This window comes from Babylonia areolata, chromosome 22, assembly GCF_041734735.1.
Source record: "Babylonia areolata isolate BAREFJ2019XMU chromosome 22, ASM4173473v1, whole genome shotgun sequence".
Classification (NCBI taxonomy): Eukaryota; Metazoa; Mollusca; class Gastropoda; order Neogastropoda; family Buccinidae; genus Babylonia; species Babylonia areolata.
The window spans coordinates 7,275,465-7,303,203 of NC_134897.1; the positions used below are offsets into that span (position 1 = coordinate 7,275,465).

The window sequence follows — 27,739 nt, forward strand, 5'->3', positions numbered from 1 at the left end:
AAAGTCAGTTTCAGTTTCAGTAGCTCAAGGAGGCGTCACTGCGTTCGGACAAATCCATATACGCTACACCACATCTGCCAAGCAGATGCCTGACCAGCAGCGTAACCCAACGCGCTTAGTCAGGCCTTGAGAAAAAAAAGAAAAAAAGCTTACATAAGTAAATGATACTTATGATATTAAAACAAAACAAAAAAATTAAATAAAAAAAAAGAAAAAAAAGAAAAGTCAGCAGAGATTCAGACAGGCCAACTGAAAACCAGAGGGAAAAAAAACCAAAACTTACATATCTCTGCGTCGTTCTTTGTTCTACTGCGTTCGACGACACACCCAAGTGACGGAGTTCGGTGCAGTTTGTAGCCGTGAGTTCACTGAGTTTGTCTTACCTTCACGTGCTGCACGTGCTGTTCGTTTTCAGGTTTCTGCCGTGTGTGTGTGTGTGTGTGTGTGTGTGTGTGCGCGCTTGCTTGCGTACGTGAGCGATGTATCACGCACGAGCAACCGTGTCAAACTTTGGGCAAGATCCCCCCCCACCCCACTCCGTCCCCCAACACGACTTTCCAATCTTTCAGTGCCTGTTTTCTGGCCATGACTTTGACACTGTTGCCATGATGAAAAACAAAAGAGAGAAAAACTAGAAATAGTCAACACCGTTTTCCCACAGCGACTATGAACGTATCTAACTATTTCCATTCTTGTGTAAATCTCCGTACCTTGACCCCAACCGCATCAAGTTATGCTACTTAGGTATGTGAAACTGCTAGCAGTAACTATAAACAACAGGTATGGTGAGAGGATGTGTCGCACGTTCTGGATCGCAACATCGAAAACACACAGAAGCGCGCGTGCGTGCACATTATACTCATATACACACGTGACACACAGACACACACACACACACAGTCACAATGCAAGCGCGCACGCTCGCGCGTGAACGCGTAATCCGCACTGTGGTTTGTAAACAACAATAAAAGATATTCACCCCCTCTCTTCCCCACCTCCCTACAATTCTTGCTGTCCCACATTGGTAACCGAAATTCGCACAATTTAAAGACATTATCGAATGAAACGAATCCTCAAATCGTGCTTGGAGAGTTCGGAAGCGAATAATATAAAGAACGGCCTTATATTTCTGCTGGAAAGCACACAGCGTCAAACAATGTTGTTCACTGCTTCACCATAGCTAACACAGGTGACGACTTACTTTTTGCAATCTGAACGAGCGAATGGTGGAAAATGGAATGCGTTCTTACTGATCGAATTAACAACGTTTCCTTTTCTTATTGATATTATAAATAGCTTCTCTTTCTTTTTTATTCACCTAAAAATGATTTCCCCTCTTTCGTCTGAAGTGTCACAACAGGTGGGCTCCCGTGTCAGGAACAGGTAATGTTAGTGAAGGGTGTTTCCCCAAGCGCTCAGTACACCAGAGTTCACCTTCCAGGACAACGAACTGTGTGGTGCCTGTTTCTCCATTCCCCCCCCCCCCCCCCCACACACACACACACACCCCTCCTAAGTTGAGTATTACTGGAAAAAAAAAGAAACTGTCGTAGAGGAGTGACGGAAGGGGAAATTTTGGGTGTTCCTCCTGCTGAAGAGGAAAGCGAACAGACTTCTGGTTTGTGCATGTGGTGACTAATCGTTATGAAGTATCGGTGCCTTATTGTATCTGTCTGTGATTTGTGTTAAAAATATCTGGAGTAAATTTTTTTTGTTGTATTTATTTCGGGCTTTCGTTTGGATGAAGGTGAGAGAGAGCGTGAGAGAGTTGGTCATAACTTTCGGTTGAAAAGTTGCACGCGACGCAGTATAAATATAAGTGTGTGTGTGTGTGTGTGTGTGTGTGTGTGTGTGCGCGCGCGCGTATATATATATATATATATATATATATATATATATATATATATATTATATAGGTGTGTATGTGTGCGCGCGTATATATATATATATATATATATATATATATAGAGAGAGAGAGAGAGAGAGAGAGAGTGAGAGAGAGAGAGAGATAAGACCTTGCCAAAACTAGCACCCGGGTCCCTTGTTTCTTCACACAGCGTTCTATCCACTACCGCCGCGCTACAACAGGTCGGAACATAACAGCAGAAAACAACGACCACAGGTTTACTTTCCTTCTGTCGCTGGTAAAAACCACTTTGAAAGAGAGAAAAGAAAAAGGAACACAAATGGAGTGCAAGGGAACATATAAAACCCAGTCATCCATGAGACCCTTCAGTGTCAGAAGCTGGTGTGCTTGTGTGTGCGCGCGCGCGCGTGTGTGTGTGTGTGTGTGTGTAAAACACAAGAAATCCGTGGATTTCAATACGAGCTTCCTAATCTTTTTATCTTTTTGCTTCCGAAACAGATGAAAGATCTTTATCATGGCTTTACGTTAATGAGGCAAGAGATCCATTTGATGTGTTTGTCCTTAAAAGGCAAAATCCCATCTGATACCTTAATCCAAGAGCCAGTAGGCCTACGGCAAACATATATATATAGGTATATGATGTATGATGTCTTCTTGCAAATCCCCAAAAGACAAAGTTAATTCCATCATGAATGTGAGAATATGTAAAGGGCACAATGGAGTGTAGTTTTTTCGCTGTGAAGTGCTGTGGCAGAATCAGGTATCGGACGTGTGTGATGCAGTGTTCACCAGTGACCAGGGTTCCAGCGTGGTGCTGTGTCCATGGGAAAGGAGCTTCTCTCCGGTTTCTTCACTCCACCCGGGTGTAAACGGGTATGTCACATTTCTGTTGGGGATGGTTAGAAAGGCGGAAGGAGAGGACTGCAAGCAGTTTCCTGAATGCCCAGTCCTGGACACTGGATATAATTCACTGGACCGACGGCAGTATAAGGCTGTGGGACCTGTAACCTTAAAATTTTTATTTTTTATATATATATATATGTGTGTGTGTGTGGGGGGGGCGTCCGTTCGTGCGTGCGCACACGCATCAGTGGGACAGATAAAGAGTGTGTGTGTGTGTATGTGTGTGCGCGCGTGTATGTGTGTCTGCGCGCGTGCATGCGTGTGTATAAGAGTGGTTGTCTGTGTTTGTTGTATGTTTGTATGGGTGTGTTGTGCACCACCGTGTGAGTATGCGCGCGCGATAGTGCACGCGTTTGCGCGCATGTACGTATCAACAATGCACGTGCGTGCGTAAACAAGAGTCTGTATGCTTGTGTGTGTGCGCGTGTGAATGTCTGTGTGCGCAAACGTGCATATGTGTGCACCTGCAAATGATTACTGAAAAGTCCGATGGCATGCATTGGCTTGCGAGTCACACACAGCTGACACATCCACCCACTGACTGACTCCCATTGGGAATTGAACACACTCACCACTCCACCCCGACACACACACACACACACACACACAGAGATACAAACACATTGGAAAAAATGTTTCACTTTAATACAAAAAAAAGGCATCAGGGTACTGACCACGAGGAAACGAACGAAAATTATGCACAAAAGGCCAATCACTGAATTGTCAAAAAATTGAAAAAGAAAACGTCGATACATGCTGCTGCTCGAGCCGTCACTCCTTCACCGAACGTGCACACGCACCCATCACATCACACACTCGTCAACACAAACGTGTTTTGAGCAATTTAACATGATGAATATTGCAAGTCGCGATTCAGGTGTATTTCGCTTCTCTCACACGTGCACACAACACAAATATACGCACATTATGTGTATGCAGACATACGTGAACACACATACGCTCACACATGCTCATGCACCTACAAACACGACAGTAAGCACGCTCTCGTAGGTAGGTATTTCCACACACACACCACACACACATACACACACACACACACACACACACATGCCACGCACGCATGCACCAAAGTTCATGAAGCGCACAAAACCTGACACACAAAGTAAGCAATTGTATTGAAATAAATCACAACACAATTATTCGAATTATAAAAAAAAAAGCGGTACTAAAGAAAGAAGTCTCCACGACTTTTTATCCTTTTCTCTCTTCATTCTTTCTCTTCACTCCCCTACCCCCTTCCTTCTCGTTTTGTCTCAAGGATTGTGTGCACGCGCAGGCGTGTTTGCATGCTTTGTGCATGTATACGAAGGCCAGTGTATGCTTGCTTTTAGACGGGTGGATGCCTTGAATGATCAAACATTTTTGAACTGCTTTTATATATTGATGTGTTGATGATGTTAGAATAATTGTTCACTTGGAAGTTAGGGAACATCTTTAGTCGTTCACGTGGGTAATCAATTAGACGAAACATGGGCAAAATGAGGGCGCGCGCGCAAACACACACGCACGCACGCACGCACGCACACACACACACACACACACACACACAGAGGCTGCATCTACCAGTGTCCCCACAAGGCAGGCGTAGCCCTCACAACTGCTTCAAAGTGAAATGTAGGACTTAATTAAGCAATCTAGTTTTTTTTCTAATCGTACAAAAAGAAATATTAGTCAATCGAAAAAAAAAAAAAAAAAAAAAAATCCCCCCCCCTCCCTCCCACAAAAGGGCCTTTTTTGAGCCAGACCAATGACGGAGGCCATATCAGTTTCACTTCCAATGAGAGGCATCAAAGCGTGCGGACTTATCCATATACGCTACATCAGATCTGCCGGGGAGGAGGCGGGGAGAGATCGATGTCGGACAAGACCACAACACAACCCCGCACCCAAGATTCGTCAGACGACAGGAACACTCAGCTGATCCCTGTGAACCAGGAGAAAGGCCATGCTCAGCTGATCCCTGTGAACCAGGAGAAAGGCCATGCTCAGCTGATCCCTGTGAACCAGGAGAAAGGCCATGCTCAGCTGATCCCTGTGAACCAGAAGAAAGGCCATGCTCAGCTCATCTCTGTGTTCACTGGACGCTGAACATGTCGGTCCATTACTTGCTCATGAACAGAGGACGTCGGTCCATTAACCCAATGCACTGGTCCGTTAGCAAAACGCGTTAGTTCACTGCTGAACGCGTGGGTCAATTATTAGAACACGTTGGTCCATTTTGTTGAACGCATCAGTACATTACTTGAAGCTGAACAAGTCCGTCCATGAGCGCAACACGTTGCTTCATTCCCTGAACACGTTAAAGATGTCCCTCCATTAACTGTTCATTAACGTTCGTCCATCAGCTGGAGATGTCCCTCCATTAATTGTTCATTAACGTTGGTCCATTAATTGGGGACCGGTCCATTAACTGAGGATGTCCGTTCGTTGCCGCTGTGTGTATGAACATTCGGTCCCAAGCCAATGGTACCATCATTACGGGCATACACATTAGTTCCTGGGCATTATACACCCTTCTTTTTTCCTCTGACGTGACGTGTCGATTTCTGTGGGATGACGTTCGAGTATGATGAAAGTGATGATGACGATGATGATACAATGATGTGATCAAGAAATGCTGGCAAGTCTCCCCTTTTGTCACGGATATTGCACAGTTCAGAACGCTCTCCCACCCCTCGATCAACGATGTAACAATGACGTCATGGAAACATGACGTCAGGGTCGATTGATGTATCGGATGACGCCGACGCCAAGGGCGATGACTGCGGCAAAAAGCAGGACACGTGGCAGTGAATTGAAAGAGGAGCTCATCACCTCCCCCTGCAACACAGAAAAAACACAACATCCATTAGGGGACTGGATGACGACAGAGCATTCTTCAGGCACACTGACTGAGTCCCAGCCCTGCCCCGTTATCTTTTGTTTTCACTGGTGTATGCCTACTGTGTTCATTGTTATAAATGTTGCCATGCACATCTTCATTTTCATGGGCTGAAAATTCACTCTGAAATGTTCATGGGCCGAATAACAGCTGATAACTTTTTCGAAACTTTTGGAAAACCCTAAAAAATTAATGTCTACATAATCAAGTAGACAAAACAACAAAACGACTTGTGGCAAAAAAAATTGTTAATGTCCGTTGTGACATCATGATAATGACAATGTATGTTTTGGCGTCATCGGCCTCATGTAGTTTTTAAAAAAAAAAAAAAAAAAAGCCTCTGTCGTAGAATGATGAATGTAGCTTGAATCGTTTTTTTTGCGACAGCAATTCTGGAAGATCGCAAACATTTTAAATACAGTTTGAAAACAAGTGTTTGTATTGAATTTTTCCTGCGGAAATTTTGGGCATATCCTAATTGTATTAACACACACACACACGCATATATATATATATATATATATATATAGAGAGAGAGAGAGAGAGAGAGAGAGAGAGAGAGAGAGAGAGAGAGACAGACAGACAGAAACAGAGAGAGACAGAGAGAGAGAGAGAAACAAATAAATTAATAAATATATAAATAAATCTAAAAAGGAGAAGAAACAAAACAGTGAGGATGGCGGTGTTCCTGTGTTACTGCTGATTCTAGATTTAATACTGGCCACATTATTAGAAGAAAAAACTATATAAACACACACACACACACACACACACACACACACACACACACACACACACATATATAGATAGATACATATACATACACATATCCCAGAAAAATCTGACAAACAGCGCCACAAGGACGTACCCATCCCCCGTGGGATCGAACCCAGGAACACACGCTGTCCGTGACGAAGGAGAAGGACCACCGCAGGAACTGCTGGCACAGGTGGGCGCCACGCCTCAACGAGCGGATGGCCACATCGGAGCAGAAGAAAAAGAGCACCACGATGCGCTCCTTGGTGATTCCGCCCGCGGCAAACAGCTCGGTCAGCAAGTCTTTGAACTCTTCATAGCTGATGTTCGTGCTGACCTGAATTGCAAAACATCAACTGGTCAGTCAGTCAGTCAGTCATGATTCATTTAGTTTCAGTTTTTGTTCAAGCAATCACTCGAGTCAGTTAGTAGCTGCAGCATTATTCGTCGTCATTATCTTCGTTGTGAAAACCGCATAGAAATCAACTGGCAAGTCTGTCAGAATATCATTCATTGTCATCATCTTCATCGTCAGAACTGCACAGAAGACCTCAACTGACAAGTCTGTCAGAATATCATTCATCGTCATCATCTTCATCATCAGAACTGCACAGAAGACCTCAACTGGCAAGTCAGTCAGAATATCATTTATCGTCATCGTCTTCATCGTCAGAACTGCACAGAAGACATCAACTGGCAAGTCAGTCAGTCAATCATTATTCATTTCGGTTCAGGTTGTTTTAATCAATCAAAACCAATGAACAGCTGCAACATCATTCGTCGTTATCATCCATATCGTTAAAAGCATCGTTCTCATCGTCAACAATGTTACAATTGTTTCAGTTTTAAGGAGGCGTCAAAGCGTGCGGGCTGATCCATACACGCTACACCGCTAAAAGAGGGTGGGGTGGACTCCCGGAGGCAGATGCTAGACCTAAGTATAGACCGGACGCGCTATAGCTCCGACCAAAGCACCATACCCTCCCTGAGACAGTCAAATGAGGACCCGTGTGTTACAGGCAATCAGCGCGCGCGAGAGAGAGAGAGACAGACAGACAGAGAGAGAGGAGAGAGACAGACAGACAGACATAGAGAGAGAGACAGAGAGAGAGTCGTGTAGACTGGGGGTACTGATTCTTGTACTCCCCCCCCCCCCCAAAAAAAAAAAAAAATCTTTCTGTCTCACTCCTAATCGTTATTTTCACACACAGATAGACCCCACACACAGACCCCCCCCAACCCCCGCCCCCCCCACACACACATCCACTATAGTATCATAGCAACTTCCTTCTTAAGTTTCGAAGTACGTCAACAACCTGCACGTGCGCCCAGGCATCATGACCATTTTAGGTAACAGCTACTGCATTGTGCACGCGGCACTAGACTAACTCTGTCATCAAACAGGATGTCCTACTGGTTGACATGTGAACACCTGTGTACATCCTGGTGGTAGTGGTGGTGTAATGTCTGAGTGGGTGAGTGGGTGCACGCGCACGCGCACGCGCGCGCTCCCGTAGTTGTATGGCTGTGCGCGCGCGTGTATGTGTAGATAAGTGTACGCGAGCTCGCGCCTACGGAGTATTTATTGAGGGAAGGGTGAGGTATGCGTGTGTGTGATTGGGTGAATCTATGGGTTGATGACAACAGGTGAGCCTACTTGTCCCGCACGCGCGCACGCCGCTTCTGTTTTGTGTACCGCACGTGTGCGCGTACCTGCGGCTGCCTGCGCGTGTGGGCTTGTTGTCATGCGCGGTTGTTCGGATGGGGTGTTGGGTCAGGGTGGGGTTGGGAATACCCAGTGTCCCAGAAAACGACGAACGAGGGCGCGCGCGCGGCAGCCAATGAGGCTCTGGTGCTGGCAAGGCCCAGACAGTGCATGGGAGGTGATCGATATCGATCACACACCTGCCACCTTGTCTCCAATACAGGTCACGGTGTGTGTGTGTGTGTGTGTGTGTGTGTGTGAGTGCACGCATGGTGGATAGGAATGCACGAGCAATGACGTCAGCTTCCATGCACTTTCATCCTTGTTTTTCTTTCTGTTCCGTACTCTCGTCCCGTGTCGCGAGTGTCTGCGTATCTGGTGGTCTGGAATCATGAAATTTGCATGTAGGGTGAGGGCAGAAATAGCAGTTTATCAATAAGGGTGAACAAGGTCTGCAAAAAAAAAAAAAAAAAAACCCGAAAAGAATTGGGTCATGTTGGCTTTTAAAATATCTCGTGGGTTAACCCAGTTTCGCTACTCTCCATGTGATCGATACCGTGTCTTTTCGGTGTGTGTGTGTGTGTGTGTGTGTGTGTGTGTGTGTGTGTGTGTGTGTGTGTGTGTGTGAGTGTGTGTGTGTACACGCACGCACGCGCGTCCACGTTTCATCTGCCTCTGTGGAGCCGATCTCTGAGTACTGGTACACTCGTACCCACGTCAGTGCATTTGTACGTGGGCGTGACGAACAGGAACAGGATTCACTCTATCTGGTACAACTCATGCACACATTCCCGATCAGATCGAGGTAATCCGATTGACAACTTTGGAGCTCGCACGATGAAACTTGACTCCATACAATACCAAGATCCAACACTCAATAGATAACATAGCCCAAAGAAAATAGCAACCACGGTTTTTCGCACGTTGAACTGTACGACTCTAGCGACCGATCCGGCATTGATACGATTTATACGATAAAAACATAAGCTATTCTAATGAACTCAAAGCAACGAAGATTTTCCCTTGCAACTGTCTCTAGAACAAAAGGCACATTAAACGAATGTTTATTTCGGTCCGGCAATGGAACAAAAGATACATTAAACAAGTAGGCTACTGATTTCGGGTAGGACAACAGTGACACAGTTACGTGGCTATGCTCTCCAGATTCCCAGAAAGAAGGAACAGCCGTAGCAAAATTCCACACAGAAAGCGATAAGGCAACAACATATCATGTGACCATACAACAACAACACAAGTTTTTCTCTGTGCTATTCGTCGTACACAATTCAAACCCCACTACTGTTTTCGTATCTGAATGAAACACACACACACACACACACGTTTCACAGCGTAATACAACGCAATACAATAGGCCACTAAACTAAACTATGGCGCGGGACAGCAAGATGTAGCAGGTCTACGACACAACGTCCTACATATAACAGCACAATTTCCCCGACACACACACACACACACACACACACACACACACACACACACACACACACAGAGACACACACACACACACACATTGTCATGTAAATGACACACTTCACATTCCCAGTTCAGCCCATTCCTCACCTCGGAAGCTTTCTGTTTCACCCGCCGTCTCTCGGCCGTTTCAGCGAAAATGTCGGCCATGTGTCGGAGTTCTCTGCCTGCTTTGGCCCACATGGGGTTGGCGTAGCCCGCTGGGGTGCTGTGTCAGATGAGACAATGGTAAGTTACACGATGTTATTGTTGATTCACTCCTTTGCTTACAAATAAAACAATAACATATTTAGTCCTGTGTGTGATAAGACAATGGTTAGTTATATGGTGATGTTATTTTTGGTTTACTCTTTTGTTTACAAAGGAAACAATATTTAGTACTTTATGAGATAAGACAGTGGTTAGTTACATGATGACGTTATTGTTTATTCACTCCTTTGTTTATGAATAAAATGATAACATATTTAGTGCTGTGTGAGATAAGACAATGGTTCGTTACATGATGCTGTTATTGTTGATCCACACGTTTGTTAACGAATAAAACAATAACATATTTTGTGGGGACATGCAAAAAAACAGTTCATGGATGATGTATCCAAATTTCAATTACACAGTAACAGAACTAACTGCGTTATGAATATTTAAAGAGGGTGTGGGTGAGTTTTCACCCACGTGGTACGGCGGCGGTGGTTAATCACGTTAGTTTGCTCGCTAGTTTGGTTGGCTCTAGGTTATGAGCTGGCATCTATCAGGACTGCTGGCGAACAACAGCTGGTTATTGCTTTATCTGGTTGCTGATTTGTTTCAGTTCAATGAGGTAGTTTGTTTACTAGATGAGACGAAGCTTACACGCACATGCTGCACATACGGAGAGAGAGAGAGACGGAGACAGAGACAGAGAGACTGAGAGAGAGAGAGAGACAGAGACAGAGACAGAGAGACTGATTGACACAGACACACAGACTGGCAGTGCAGACAGGTGAGACAAAGAGAGAGGGAGACAGTGACATAGGCAGAGGGAGACAGAAAGAGTGACTGAGATACAGGCATCGAGAGACAGAGGCTGGGGCAAGGAGACAGAGAGAGGCAGAGCCAGAGAGAGAGAGAGACAGAGACAGACAAACGGAGAAATATACAGAGAGAGGCAGAGCCAGAGAGAGAGAGAGACAGAGACAGACAAACGGAGAAATATACAGAGAGAGGCAGAGCCAGAGAGAGAGAGACAGAGACAGACAAACGGAGAAATATAGAGAAATAGAGACTGACAAAGACAGAAAGAGAGGGAGACACACGGAGAGAGACACAGAGAGACAGAGACAGACAAATGGAGATACATAGAGAAATATAGACTGACAGACAGAGAGACAGAGACAGAGAGACAGACAAACAGTGAAATATTGAGAAATTGACACTGGCACAGAACACTGAACATTTTAATGTCAACAGCCTAACAGCCCTAATGGCAAGGGGGTACAAAATTTAAATAACATTGTCAATAGTAATAATATTGATGAAAACCAAATCCAAAACTAAATGAACGAATTTGTACAAGTAACTGCATTTCGACCATCTATTCAAAGTAATGTGGTGTAAAGAAAAAAAAATATATGTATTTTCCATACGAAGCTCTCAACACACAATATAATTTTCTCTATGAACACCTGGTACTGGTTTGAGAGAGAGAGAGAGAGGGGGAGGGAGAGAGAGAGGGAGACAAAGAGAGAAAGAGACAGACAGACTGGGACTTGACCACACTACTCACAGCACTGCAATGTCCCGCACGGCCTCCGGGCTCTCGGTGCGCACCTGGTCGTACACAAAGTTGGAGAACAGTTGCTTCCCCTGCTCCTCCACGTCCTCCTCCCACCTCCCCCCCGCCCCCTCGAACTCATCTCGGGACGGCGAAATGCGCAGGCGCGGTAACCCTTGGCTGGAGGGTCGCCGGGAAACCAAAGTCTGACCACCAGTAGCGGTTGCCATGGTTACATTCCTTGAAGGTGCCCTTGTGAAGTCGAAAGGGTTGCTTTCCACGAGTCTGTCACCAGCCGCTGAGCGCTGAGCTGACAGTGTGTCTGTGCTGAGCAGGACACTGGCCGAGAGGTTGTAGCCGTGTTGGTGGAGTTCTTTTGTCATCGGGACACAGTCACCTGCAGTCTGGTCGTCTGATATATAGTTTGTTGGTTTAAACCGTGTTTTATTTAGAAATAAAAAGTCACGACACAGGTACAGCGACTTCGACAGGACAAGACAAAGTCTGACATCAAACCCTGTTGTTCTTGATGCGGTTTTCAGTTTCTCGCGGCTGATAAAAAACAAAACAAACCCACACACCTACATAACTACATAACTGGTTCAGCACATGTAACCATCAGGTTGCTGGATTCTGTTGAAAGGAGTACACTTGTTTCTTCAGCCCATGAGACGATACTCCCTTCTGCCGTGTGCAATTGTCTCCTCACGATGACCTGTAGTAAACTGAATGACTGTAAAGGAATTTACGTTCAAATATTTCAGTGTTTATTTCCTCAGTGGATTCGCTGGGAATCATAAAGAAAAAAAAAAGTCACACACGAGAAAATATTTCCACTTCAGTTTACTGTTTACGAGCGTTCGTTGCAATAAAACTTTTGCTTCTCACACACCTTTCCCCCGCGGAATACTGAAGATGTTTACCGCAGACAATCGGCAAACACACATCCAGTCCGATTACAAGAACTGGACTGTAAACACGTTGCTCTCGCTTCCCGTATACGGCAGTCTGTTTTCGTCGCAGCTGGGAATCAGCTGTGCTGTCCACAGGCAACAGTCGTCCTGCTGCTGCTGCTGGTGTTGGCAGGAAAAAAGAGGAAAAAAATCAATAGAGCTTCAGCAAACTGCTGCAGCGATCAATTCCAGTGCTGCTCCCTGGACTGTTTTGTCTGGCACCGCGCCTCGTATCACTTTGTTTTGAAGTTCCACCACTCAAAGAAACGACCGTCTTTCTGTCGCTGTTCCTTTCGCTTTCTCTGAGCGCTGCTTGACACGGACTGACACACAGGTTAATTTATTCTGTCGTTAAATACTCTGTAGTGTGTGATATGGGCTTCCCGAAAACACTATTTTTACTCCACGCAACCACGCTACGGGACTGGTAGTGTGGGGGGGTCACATACACACAGCCAGCTGAGGTCATCAACATCAGGTCTAATTTTAGCAACGCAACCCCCTGAGTTCGCGGCGTTCTGATTGGCTGAAACCTGTCGCTACCCGCATGTACCTGACCTTACGGCCCAGGTCATAGCAGAGCAGTGCCCGCGCTGTGTTGACGTGCGCGCGTGACAGGTGAGGGAGGTCACATGACTGCGCGCGGATGTTGAATAGAAAACGTATCAACTACGTCGATTTGAATATTTTGGTTTTCCGATGCTATAATCATCGTAATAATACTGTAAATAGTAGTAGTAGTAATAGTGATAATGATAATATCACCGCCATAAACAACTAATGCACACACAGATAACATTGGCCACATACAGACATAAGCAATGAACTGTTGCACTTGTTTAAAGCTTTGCTCATTGCTTAGAATTAACGTTTACCAGTTTTGTTTTTAATTAATATTGTTATAGTGTCCGCCAAACGAAGGAAAGCGTATTTTGACAAGACACACACACACACACACACACACACACACACACACACATATATATATACAATATATATATATATATATACACACAGATATAAAACTTTACGTGTGCGTTGGTGGTGGACAAGAGCATATGCAAAATAAAGTGTGACGTTTTATGATTTCAAACGACACCTCTGTTCTAACACTCACTTCACAATAAATACGCAATCCATAAATCCTTCACGCGACTGTGAACAGCCATTGACTGGCTTTTGCAGGTGGTAAGCAGGCGATCCTTATGACGTCAGCACTGAGCCGTGACCTAATCATTTAATTAATACCCTTTTCAGGAAGTTGAACTCACCTACGAGAGCGGAAACGATTATGAGTCGACGACAACTGAGTAAATTTGCACGGGAGGTTACGCGTTCGTCATGCAACTCGCATTTATATTTGTGTTGAGGGTAGCTGTTAGATACACATGTACGTAAAAATGTATGTATGCATTGTGGGTATGTGTGTGTGTGTGTGTGTGTGTGTGTGTGTGTGTGTGTGTGTGTGTGTGTGTGTGTGTGTGTGTGTGTGTGTGTGTGTGTGTGTGTGTGGTCACATTTTGATGTGTGTATGTAACACTGATGTAATGTGTTATGTTAACAAAAGTGTTTTTGTAAAGCACCTAGGGCAGATTTTTGGACAGACATGTTAACAAAAGTGTTTTTGTAAAGCACCTAGGGCAGATTTTTGGACAGTGTGCTATATAAGTATCCATTATTATTATTATTACATCTAAAACTTTCGGTGTTGTGGTGTGTGTGTGTGTGTGTGTGTGTGTGTGTGTGTGTGTGTGTGTGTGTGTGTGAGTGTATATGTTTGTGTGTCTGTGTGTGTGTCTGTGTGTGTGTCTGTATGTCTCTGTGTCTGTCTGTGTCTGCGTGTTTGTGTGCCTGTATATGTGAGTGTGTATGCGTGTACATCCGGAACTATAAAAAACTGTCATCACGTGCCAAGTATTACCCGCCCCCACCACCCTCACCCCTCTTTCCCATCCACCAACAAAGTGAAAGAACAGAGAGAGAGACACACAGAGAGAGAGAGAGAGAGAGAGAGAGAGGAACGCATAACTACCCTAACACATTAATCAGATTTCAGTTCAGCCGATGCGTTCATGTGTGACGGGTAACATGATTTCTGATTTGTAACCCGCAAGAAAGGAAGCGGCTGATCAAATAATGTTGGCAGTCAACCAGACCGGACACACCAGCACGCGCGCGCGCGCGCGTACACACACACACACACACACTGCACGCACCTACACACGCTACACACATACGCACACACATGCACGCACGCACGCGCACAGAAGAGACAGAGACAGAGAGAGAGAGAGAGAGAGAGAGGACTGGAACAGAGATAAAGAGATACAGAGAGATGGGGAAGGGTAGAAAGAGAACTGTTACAGGAGAGACAGACGCGGAAAGAGGTAGAGAGAGGGGGGCAGGGGGGAGAGAGAGAGATAGACAGACAGACAGAGACAGACAGAGAGAGTGTGTGTCTGCCTGTCTGTGTGAACGAACAGAACATTAACGAGCACAACCTTTTCATCAGTTATAAAGTCTGAACAAACACGGTCGTCAGTTTCCACTGAAACCCTTGAACAAAAATGGGGGATGAATTCCGCTCAATGTCCCGTCACACACACACACACACAGGTAAACTTGGCTCCACCAAAGCCAGACAGAAAGGAAAGTTTTTAGTTTTTGAAAAAACAAACAAAGTAGCACTGGTTTAAATTTCCAGGAAATACTCTGTTGGGTCGTGTGATCAGCGATTTACGTGGCAGGACGCGTGGCCCTGTTCCCGAACCCTGCCTGTGAATCATTGCTCTATTGAAGGCGTGTTTTTAAGGGCTGAGGATCAGGTTTCGGGGTGCAGCTGGTGGGCAGAATAGTAATAATCATAATGATAATAATGATAATGATGATGATGATAATGATAACAATAATAACAGTGTGTGGGAGGGAGGGTATGTCACAAACGCAGCAATAAAGTAAACCTGTTTGATCCATGTGTGTGTGTGGTGGTGGTGGGGTGGGGGGGGGGGAGCGGGTTGCGGGGGAGGAGGGGGGTGAAAGAGAGAGGGGGGAGGAGTTAAAGAAAAGGAAAGAGACAGAGAGCCAGAGGCAGACTGACCGATAAAGTTTATAAGTACATCACCAGTGTGCTGCATCAAATCAATGTACAAATCATGCCCAGTCGTGGTCAGACAAGGAAAGTGTGTCGTTTTGATTAATGACGAATCCGAAACCCTTATCAAGAGCAGCAGCCACTCTTGCTAAAAACAAAACAAAACAAAAAAAAACAGAAAAAAAAGCTAACACTGAAATCCCACAGGAACTGGCAGGTTTTCTAACACACACACACACACACACACACACACACACACACACACACACACACACACACACACACAGCGAGACAAAGAAAAAGTGGACTGACACAGACAGACAGACGGTCAGACAGAAAATGGCGATGGCCTGTTTCCTCTTTATTTCGAGGGTAATACTAATAGATAAACATTGATAGAGGCGGGTGTGTGATTTTACATCCATTTCTTGCTCTTCATAACCGGCCAGATCAGAAACGTAAAATATACAACACACCCACAGATCTTATGAAGGATTCATCACATCACAGTGACATTATTTCATTGTAACAATCCGAAGCCATACGTTCAGATGTCAGTCATGTGCCATCCATTGCAGGAGGGGTGACGATACAGCTACCAAAATGACCAGTTATAACTATGGGGTTTTTTTTTTTAATCACAAGAAATAAATAAATACATGTTAGTGTTTCTATGGTATATGCACATATCCATATACAAAAAATATCTGCTTAAATAACACTCACACGTACATGACACCTGCAATTGTACACACACACACACACACACACACACACAAATAATTTTATATATATATATATATATGTGTGTGTGTGTGTGTGTGTGTGTGTGTGTGTGTGTTTTACTTTCTGTTTATAAATGTCTAATTCTTGTTTGCATTAAAAAAAAAGTTAATCAAAATGCTGCGATGATGATTCGTATAGATATATACCAAAGAAAATACTGTAAAACGGAGCATTGTATCAATGGCAGTAGACAGCAAATAGTAAGTCAGTGTACATCGTTCGTGGTATATCAAATTATTGTTTCAATGAAAACGTAAAACTTCTGAAGTTGGTGTACAGTGACGCGTATATCTTTTACATCTTTTATCACTTTTATTTTTAAGTTTCAGTATTCGGAGGAAATCTGAAGATATCACATAGATGCTCGTTACATCGTAAGTTCGAACTGAGAGAGAGAGAGACAGAGAGAAAGATAGAGAGAGAGACACAAACTGACACAATGTGAAGCAAAACAGGGCAGGAAAGAATGAGTTAATTGAAACTGAGCATTGTGGAGAGACAGAAAGAGAGAAACAGACAGATGGACTGTGATGGACTATGAAAGAGAGACACTTTGACACTTTACTGTCATTAGCTTAACAGCCCATGTGACAGGGGGGTACAGGGGAAGTGACAGTGTCGTTTTATCCAATCATTTGAAAAAGTAAAACAAAACAAAAACAAAACCTAACGCACCTAATATTACAACGGTTATATCAATAAACAACAGCCAACAAATAGCACACAAAAAAATAACAACATCATCATCATCAGATAGACCATCCAAATACTAATTCTATCTGCCTCTATTTTGACCCTCAAAGAAATCGTTTTGGAAACCATTAATGTTTGCACATATTTTGAATTAACGGGCGTTTTGATCATTTATTTTCTTTTCCCGTGTATCTGCTGCCTCTGAGACGTATTTTGCAACTGAGAGGATACTATTTTCGTCATTTGATGTTAAGTATGAGAGAGAGAGAGAGAGAGAGAGAGAGAGAAGGCAGAGACAGGTGGACTATGAGTATGACAGAGACGATGACAGAGACAGACAAAACAGACAGACAGAGAAAGGCAGAGACAGAGACGGGCGGACTGTGACAGACAGAGACAGAGACGGGCGGACTGTGACAGACAGAGACAGAGACGGGCGGACTGTGACAGACAGAGACATACTACAAACACAGACCGACATACAGACGGCGAAAGAGACACAGACACAAACAGAGAAAGACAGACAGACAGACAGACAAACAGGAGGAGAACCCGCACAGCACTGCCACAGGGGCGGACCTGCCAGAAGGAAAAGGGGTGTGGCAACACAAGGGGAATCCCCTAAAAGCCACTCTCGTTTAAAGAAAGACTTCTTTGTCCCGGAGTGAATTGCGCAACTGCAGCACGGCGTCTGCGAGAGACGGTCTCTGGCTCCTCGTGCTGCGAGTTAACGGGCACATACCTTCTTCCCCACTATCCCCTCCACCCCCACCCTTCTTTCCTCCCGCTACGGCGTCATCTCCCCCCCCCCATTTCTCTCCCCCTCCTCCCCTCTCTCCCCCAAAGAGGGATTAATTCATATTAATTATGCGTAATAGTGTTGTGTATGATAGAAAATGGCTTCTTTCAAGACTCCCTCTCTCTCTCATTCTCTATCTCTCTCTCCACACACACACAGAGACAGACATAGACACACAGACACAGACACACACACAGACATAATTATCACAATTACAGCTTGTTTCTCTTGTGTTGAAGCTTCCAGGAGAAACCCGTCTTAATTAAAAAAAAAAAAAGTAATTTTTTTTTTAAAGACGAAAACTACAAAAATACATTTCATGAGTGGAATGCGTGTACTGACGGGCGTTTGTTTTTTGCTGTGAACTATTAATCATCACAACACTGCTCTGGCCGGACACCCTTTTACCGAAGTGTGGGGTGGCACATTCAGTTGAATCCGTTGACGTTCAGGACATTTCACTGACGTGATTCTCCAGATAATTCAGTCTTGAACAACAAGCACAAAGAAAGTTGAAAGACCCAGACACTTCATCCGGTGACTGAGGTGTTAAATGTGATGGAGACACGAGTAGACAGTGTCTGAGGTGGGTGGGGGTGCGGTAAGGGGCGTTTCTAACATGATGATATGGATACTTATACCATGTAACATAGGTATGATGTTCCGTGGTGCACACAATATCGTTTTTGTGTTCTCAAGACTTATTTTCACTTTTTGCCACATGTTATTACAAAGTAATCAGAAACAACAAACCCCGAACCAAAACAAAAATAATCAGAAACAAAAACAACAACAAACCCTGAACCAAAACAAAATAACATCAACAACAATAATAATCATAAACAGCGTGGGCTTGTGCAGATCGATAACTGAACAGATCCCACAGCCATGGCAGGCAGCCAGCCCCAAGACCGCAGTTACTGAGCGTTCCGCGTGACTGCCCCGAGGGAGTGGCATGGTCCGTAACTTACTCAAACGGAAGCAGGTGTGTGTGATGTGACCTAACTCAGTACGGCCAGTCCTCTCTTCTCCTCTACACAGACCCCTCGGATGTCCAGTGGGCGTCTGAATGACCCAACCTTTAGCTTCCGTCGTCAGAAATGTGGTATTCTTTGTCAACATTCACCTCTTCAGTATAAGAGCCTTCCGCTTGCAATATTTTGATGATGGTAAATGGGGTGAAACGCTGTTAACGTCGTCTCTTTCGCCGTTCGCATGGAGAGAGTTAAAGGAGGAAATGAGTGATGTCATACCACTGGTGACCTGCACATACGTCACTGTGTGTGTTGTTCCTTGGCCAGCGTGCACAGCTCCCTCCAAAAAACTCTCTCCCCCGCCCCCTTCACGCATTCTCTCTCTCTCTCTCTCTCTCTCTCTCTCTCTCTCATGTATACAAACAGTGAAACACTCACACAAGTGCAACGCACATTATACCCAAACACACAATCTCACGTTGGGTCTTTTGTCTTTACGATGTTTTTATTATCATTCTAAAAAAAAAAAAATTTTATTTGTGTGTGTGTGTGTGTGTGTGTGTGTGTGTGTGTGTGGGGGTTGACTTCTATTTGTATGTTTTATTTTTTGTTTTGTTTTTCGTCTTATTCCACTCAGTATAAAGACGTTAAAACTTACGAACAAACACGCAAGCAAACTTATTTTCAACTCAACTGAATTCAGTTTCGTCAGTTCATGAGTTCAGGCAAATTTTAAACACAAGTGCTTGCGCGTGCATTTCCTTCGAATGCCAACATTAAGTCTTCAAGGGATTCATCCAAAGGGAAGAGAGCGGATCATTGGGTAGATGAGCTGATTGCAGACTGGAACAGGTTTCTCATTTCAAGGTTTATTCATGTCCTTTTATTCATCGTTTATTCATCTTTTAAATCCAGTCTGAAGAACCACCTTTTCCCGTCCTGAATAATTCTCAACAGCTCATCCCTTTCCAGTATGAACGAAAATGACTGTTAGTGAGTGAGTGAGTTTTTTTTGATAATTTCAGAAATCGTTGGTTGTATTTTTGATTGTGTACTATTTACAATGGTGTGCTGTGCCTTGTGTGTGTGTGTGTGTGTGCGTGTGCTTGTGTGTATTGTGTGTGTGTGTGTGTGGGGGGGGTGTTGAATAATTTTTGAGAATGTTTCGTATCTTGTGCTCATTTTGTTTGTTTGTTGATATTTCATAATTTTATGTGTTCTACTTCTAAACGCCTAGGGCTTATTTTCAAGATAAAGCGTAAATGCTCATAATAATAATATTAATGAATATAATGTCCTATCTGTTTCACACACCTCCACACACACACACACACACCCGCCAGACTAGGTACAGAAAACAACTTCTGAAATTATATTTTTGGTCCTCTCCTCATAAAACAGCTATGCAGCCGAAACAATCCAGCCCCCATACAGTCTTCGTTAGCCAACACTAGTGACACACTGCGTTAGTGTGACGTCTGTGTTGATCGCACAATAGCGAGCACGCCTTGGTGTGTGTATGGGTAGGAGTTGGGGAGGGCGGTGGTTTTTTTTTATTGTTTTTTTAATGCCTTTCTTTTAAATCTATGCTTTTTGTTTGGGTTGGGGGGTTGGGGGGAGGGGGGGGGGGCAGTGTGTAGGCTGACACGCGAGTGTTTGAGATAACAGATGTACTTCAGGATTAGCATGTTTATGTCGTAGGAGCCAATGGTCTGGCTGTCAGTTATCGCGACCAGTGGAAATTCTGAATGAGTAATTGAATTACAAGACTGCCAGACAAACATCAGAAACGCGTCACAGTGCGAAAACAAGTATTAGCGGAATGTGTAGGTGTTGGAAAGGGGGAGGGGGGGGAGGGGTGAGAGAGAATGAGTGTGAGAGAGAGAATAATAATTAAAAACAAAAACGAAGGGAGCGACCAACTGAGTGATTCATCGATAGAACAGATCCAGCACAAGGAGTTCACCTCGCTGACTAATAACAACGATGGGCACAGCGCTGGGAAAAGTTTTGGGTACATGACCGCTCATATGAGAGTGCCCGGGATACCCAGTCCTGCCATTGTCCAGACACCGAAAGCTTCCTGGCGGACAAATGGACACGTTCTTTCCGTGCGTAGGTCGGGAAGCCAGTTTTCCACGGTGTCCGTGAATGGCCCGGTGACTGGGTTGTCAGCTTCAGTCCTGACCGATCCAACTTCCTTCCCTTTTCACTTCCACCTCGCATCCCAGTTTTTCTGTTTCCTCCGGTTCATACTACTACTTATATGATGAAATAGGTGGCCTGATTTGGCATCACACTACCGGTACATGAAATATGTAACATTTTTCATGTGCCCACACGGGATCCCCTGATTGTCTTGTCTTGATAGTTACTTTTATTGGCTGTCTCTGAGGGAGGGGTGGGGGAGGTGGCATGTAGACATTGGCAGAGGGGGGTGGTGACCGGATGTGGGAGGGGGAGGTTGAAGACAACGAGATTTTTAAAATCCACTTGTCCCCAAGAACAACAATAAATTCACAGGGAATTCCAGCTTTTCATGAGATCGTGAGATTTCGAGTGTTAAAAACAACAGCAAAAACTAAATTGAATAACTGGAGTCGCAGAAAATGATTTATATTTGGGATGTTCTTTCCCAGTTTTGCAAGGGCGCCTGAAGAGCTCTGACCTCCCATTCAAAATGTTGAGTCTCGCAGTCATGGACACCAACTGCGCCCATCTTAATGTTCTGACGGTGTCAATTGCACCCTTCTCCCCGGCCCACTACCACCTCCACACCGCTCCCCTTACCCCCGCCTGTATCATACCTATTGCCTCCACTTTCATGGAAAATGGTTAATCACATCTGACGCACCACCTGACGTGTATGTGTGTGTGTGTGTGTGTGTGTGGACAAATATTACTGAACAACGAAAGTAACCAAATATTGTCGTCATGATGAAAACTAATAGGAACGGCAGCATGTGATTATACACGCGCTAGCACATTAATGAGAGTTCTTGTACAACAGTGCAAGCGCGCACACGCGCGCGCGTATCCACACACACACACCTACGGACACACACACACACACACCACCCGTGCCTGAACTTCCGTCTTGAGAGCAGCGTCACGCATCACGCGGAGAGCAAGCTAGCCATGCAACACAGTGCAAGAGCACCCCTGTGCAGTCTAGTGAAAAGCTGGCATCAAAAAAAGCATGCGGGTGACTGTATCAGAAAGCACGTGGGTGACACCTCCACGTTCACCTGACTGTCGCTGACTAGGTACATGTTGCAGGTGTACCCCGAGTGCGGTCACCTGACAGTCGTGTGAATAACAGACATAAGGTCATGTGAGCCAGTGCATGGGGATTCTTTCGCCCGTGTGACGCGCCTCATGAGACTGACAGTCTGGGAAAAACAACAACATAGTGATGGTTGAAAAATAGATATCGCAGAAATACATGTTGGTAGGTGCAGCAGAAAAAAGAAGACGTTGACTTTAGCGCGTGATCGCGCGCGTGCAAGCTCTCTCTCTCTCTCTCGTTTGTTTGTTTGATCTTATGTCTCCTGATAATGTATTGTTCCCCCCTGTCACAAGGGCTGTACAGTAAAACATCAAAGCGTCAAAAACGTCAAAGCGTCTCTCTCTCTCTCTCTCACACACACACACAATGTGAATGGGAGAAAGTACTGCTGTTATGAGTGTTGCTATACCTGTACATTGTCGTGGTGTTGGTGGTGGCATTGGTTGTACTATTGATTGAGAGTGTTTCTCTTATCTGTTCTGTGAATGATGTTATTGTTATTGTAGGTGTTGTGTATGCAACCGTAGCAGTTGTTTTCACGGTGCACACTTTTGTGACGGAGTTTTGTGGCTGGCATCACAGAGGGTGTCAAGCTGTTTACTTTTTATTGATTCACCCCCCTTTTTTTCGATTGTAATTTAATTCGTCATGGTAAAATCCCAGCAGAATATCCGTGGTACCGATGTCATCTCCGCAGGTATGACAAAAGTGCTGGCATGACACATAATCAAACTCCTATACTGTCAAACATTTTTCCTTTGAATTAAAATATAACAAGACACGTCAAAAGATCCGTGTTTGTTGTTATTGTTTTTGAGAGAAAATAACTTAAATTCCCAGCTTATCTATTTGTTGTTCCACCCAATCAGTAATGTAAATGCTTTTGTGAGGAAATGAATAAGCCTTTATATAAAGCAAACGTATCTCGCCAAATTTTATAGTAGTCCCAAGTGCCGCTAAAAATGGGCCAGTATCTCTTTAAAACACAAATATACCTGACACTAATAACGAATGGCAAGTTGAGGACTGGACAGGCTGTTATTTGATGAATGACTCACAACGAAACCTTTAACCCTTTTTTTCCTGTCCTAAAGAAAAGTCCTATGCTGAATGTAAAACAGAAACAGCTTATTTTTGTGAGAATTTGTGTCATAGTTGTGGTTCGAGATAACAACAATAAAAGTATGTGTCTCACGTATTTTTATAAGGGTCCCTGGAAGTAAATTCGACAGGCCATTCAAGTTGAAGCATCGGTTCTCTCTCTCTCTCTCTTACTTATTTTCTGTGTGTGTGTGTGTGTGTGTGTGTGTGTGTGTGTGTGTGTGTGTGAGAAAGAGAGAGAGAGAGAGATTGTGTGTGTGTTTTCAACTAATCTAAAAATAAAATCCGGATAAGAAAGCAAACCAGTCTGATCAAACAGTGACATGTAATTTATAAGCTTATACCTGTAGGGGACGGAGAATCAAACTTTGAACCTTTACTGGCATTTGCACGTTACGCCTTTTTGTGGGGGTGATCAAAAACATCTTACCAGCTTACTTCAGAGTGAGATATAGACATGGCCAGACACACAGGTAGACTGGCAGGCAACAACAGAACAGACACGAGGCAAGAGAAGAACGGGCATGCAGGCAGACGGACAGACAGTACAAAAATGTAGGCCAAGCCAGTTCATACATGCAGACAGAGACACTCACACAGATGGATAGATGGAGTACATATTTTAAGCCTGGTACTGACAGAAGTAAAATGAGTTAGACAAGAGAGAGGAGACAAGAAAAGCAAGAGCAATATAAAAGAAGTAAATAAGAAGTCAAAACTGTTTAGTGTCATTTCTTCCTCCTGATTCACAACGTGCAGCAAACACACACAGCAACCCGTACATTCCAGACAAGACAAACGCACCTACCTCCAAGCCAACAGTGGTGGCGAAGTGTACACAGCGGTCCTCTGCGAATTGATGGATCACATATCCAGGTTCGAGCACACGGGTCGGAATTTATCTCTTCTGTCACCACAAACATCATCACCACTTCATGGATATTTATTCAATGTTGCTCCACTTTCCTGACCAGCGCAGTAAACCCTAGAACAAATAAAACAAAGTGTTGCATGAATGAGTATCGGTATGTGAAGTGTGTTTGTTTTGGACAAAGAAACTTTGTTCGTGTGAAAGTCAGTGTGTAGTGGGGTGGACAAAACAGTGAAAAGGTGCGTAAATAAGACAAAACTATTTCATACACAGTACCAAAACATGTTATAATTTTCTTAAAACGATACTTTTAAAAGATTCATGAGAACGAGTGGAAATTTTAGTAAAAATATTAGCCTAAACAATCGTATAACAAATAGCATAAACCTAATGCCACCAGGAATATAAAATCTTTGGCCATTTGGTCCAAACTGTGCTGTTTGACTTCATTCGGCAAATTTTTAGGGAAAAAACATCACAGCTCAACAGAAACTGAGCTTCTTTCTGTTGAATATTTAATGGCAGGTTTTCTCGTTGAAACAATGGACATGAAGGACTTCGATTTCACAGCTCTAGAACTTTCTAGAGCTTTCTTTTTCTTATATATATATATATATATATATATATATATATATATATATATATTGTATGGGACCTGGTGGACTCTAAACTGTCGACAGTAGCCCATTAGTTACATTGACTACACACTATGCACAGACAGCATTGGCCCATACCTTCAATTTAAATTTTGCAGACAACAACCACCTCTGCATACCAGTGGCATTCGTTTTCGGGCTGAAAATGAAAAGGAACACAGTGTTTGGCTGTGGCTGTAATTTGCACGCCAAAAAGCAGACGTGAGTTGACCCAGAGTCCCCCGAACAGACGTCTTTCCACAGCTGCAAAAATCACAAAATCCCGCTTGATGTCTCACAACCAAGTGCGTACACTGGCAAAACAGACACAATTCATTTAAAGCTTTGTACGAAGTTGTGTCCATTCCAAGATGAATAGGCAGAAAAAAAAAGAAAAGCAATTTCGTTTTCTGTAAATAATAGTCGTCCACTTCCCCTCGACCCCCACCTCCCGTCCACACCGGCCACCCAGCTTCAGTCGCCCCGGAACATGTGTATTTGTATTTCTTTTTATCACAACAGATTTCTCTGTGTGAAATTCGGGCTGCTCTCCACAGAAAGAGCGCGTCGCTTTTCTACAGCGCCACCCTTTTTTTTTTTTCCTGCGTGCAGTTTTATTTGTTTTTCCTATCGAATTCCTACAGAATTTTGCCAGGAACAACCTTTTTGTTGCCGTGGGTTCTTTTGCGTGCGCTAAGTGCATGCTGCACACGGGACCTCGGTTTATCGTCTCATCCGAATGACTAGCGTCCAGCAGACCACCACTCAAGGTCTCGTGGATGGGGAGAAAATATCGGCGGCTGAGCCGTGATTCGAACCAGCGCGCTCAGATTCTCTCGCTTCCTAGGCGGACGCGTTACCTCCAGGCCGTCACTCCACATGTTTGGTTGTTTGCGTAAAAATGCTGTATTGGCGCAAGTTTATACTCGTTTATTAATCAGTTGATTGTAATTATCTAATTTCATTCACGGGGAGAAAAAATATGACCCGTGCAAATCTATCCATTATTCATTTATTCATTCGTGGGAAGAAAAGGCTGTTGCCTGAATCCGACACCCCGATTCCCCCGACCTCCGACCGCACCAGACCCTGCCCCCCCGCCTTCACATGTGTTTGTACAATGCCCTGAGGCAGATGTACACTTAACTCTCTCTCTCCCTCTCCTTCTCTCTCTCTCTCTCTCCATTTTGTCCAGTTGTATTCACCATTTTTGTTGTAATTTGTACCCCCAATGTCACAAGAACTGTACATTAAACAGTTCTTGTCAGGGTTCATTATCATCATGTGTGTGTGTGTGTGTGTGTGGGAGGGGGTGGAGAGGAGAATATTCGACTCACAGACTCTTTCTTATTTCGGGGGGGACGGGGTGTTAACATTATGTACTGTGTCACTACTCCACTGCGTGTGTGTGTGTGTCTGTGTGTGTGTATGTGTGTGTGTGTGTGTGTGTGTGTGCACGCGTGCGTGCGTGCGCGTATGTGTGTGTGTGTGTGTCTGTGGTATGTTCAGGTATGGCGGCATGCTGAACAAGCCAGTTATTTTTTTGTCACTATGTCTCGAGGAGGTGCAGGGTAATGTGTGTGTGTGTGTGTGTGTGTGTGTTGGGGCTCATGTACTTTTATGTGTATTTGACTGTGCTTTCATATCTGTGAAACTGCATGTTTGGTGCATATCTGTTATGCATGTGTGGGTTATGTGTGAATGTGTGTCTTCATGTTTTACATTGATTTGCTTATTTATCATCATTGTTGTCTTATTTATTTATTTATCTATTTATTTATTTATTTATTATTATTATTATTATTATTATTATTATCATTGTTATTATCATTATTATTATTACTAACTTTTTTCATATTATAATTATTATTTATTTATTTATCTATTTATGTATTCATTTACTTATTTATGTACGCTTATCTATTATTTATTCACCCTTTTTTTTTCTCAAGGCCTGACTAAGCGCGTTGGGCTACGCCGCTGGTCAGGCATCTGCTTGGCAGATGTGGTGTAGCGTATATGGATTTGTCCGAACGCAGTGACGCCTCCTTGAGCTACTGAAACTGAAACACTATGTCTCAGTCCCTTCAAAAGCGAATGAGATAGGGGACTGGAGTGGGGTGGGGTGGGTGTGGTAGGGTAGGGATGGCGGGGTTAGATTTCTGAAAAATTCCGACCTATTCCTCTATATTTTTTTATACCCAACTTTATTGTCACCCGTTCTTTCCAGTTCTTTCTTCCTTTCTTTCTTTCATATTCTGATGTGTGTCTGTTTCAGCCATATCTATACTCAACAACAATTTTTCAGGAATTTACCTCACCTAGTTTTCTTCTTCTTCTTCTTCTCTCATCATCTGAAATGTGTGTCTGACGTGTTACGAAGCGGACAACTAAACATTGAAGACAGTATGTAGGTACACACCCACCAATCACACACACACACATACACACACACACACACACACACACACACACACACACACACACACAACACGTTCCCATATGAAAAAACAGACTCATACACTGCACACACCTTTTTTTTTTTCGTCTAAGATCACTTTAGTGAACGGACGTTAAATTAATGACCAGCCAACACACACACACACACACACACACACACACACACACACACACACAGAGAGAGAGAGAGAGAGAGAGAGAGAGAGAGAGAGAGAGAGAAGGGCTTTCTTCACCTTGTCCTGTAATGAGAACAGTCAGATATATTTTTAGGACTCCTTTCTCTCTCTCTCTCTCTCTCTCTCTCTCTCTCTCTCTCTCTCTCTCTCTGGGATGGTGTGTGTGTGTGTGTGTGTGTGTGTGTGTGTGTGTGTGTGTGTGTGTGTGTGTGTGTCTTTTCTTTCCTCTGTTTATCTGTCGGTCTCTACTTTCATATGTCTTCACATGACTTGAAGTAAGCCTATACTTACCTACCTACCTTCCTGCCTGCCTGTCTGTCTCCTTGAACGCCTATCAAGATATCTGTCCATCTATCTATAACGATGACGCTATAGACTTCCTTGACTGCCCCTGGCTGTTGTCTAAACTTATAGAACTACCCGCCTGCTGCCTACCATTCTACCCACCTATTTGTCTGTCCGTCTCCCTGTACATCTACCTGTCTATCTATGTCGGTGACGCTGTGGAATTCCATGTCTAACTTCGGCTGTTCTCTA

General features: G+C 44.0%; 1 protein-coding gene across 1 annotated transcript; it reads right to left on the reverse strand.

The window, feature by feature from the left end:
* Nucleotides 1-5,471: 5,471 nt before the first annotated feature.
* Nucleotides 5,472-12,728, reverse strand: LOC143296958 (apoptosis regulator BAX-like). Its single transcript, XM_076609015.1, has 4 exons — nucleotides 11,387-12,728; nucleotides 9,715-9,832; nucleotides 6,541-6,765; nucleotides 5,472-5,611 (listed from the first exon to the last, which is right to left on the reverse strand). Exons 1-4 carry the CDS (start codon nucleotides 11,755-11,757, stop codon nucleotides 5,507-5,509), a joined length of 819 nt encoding a protein of 272 aa, XP_076465130.1. The 5' UTR covers nucleotides 11,758-12,728; the 3' UTR covers nucleotides 5,472-5,506.
* Nucleotides 12,729-27,739: the final 15,011 nt, after the last annotated feature.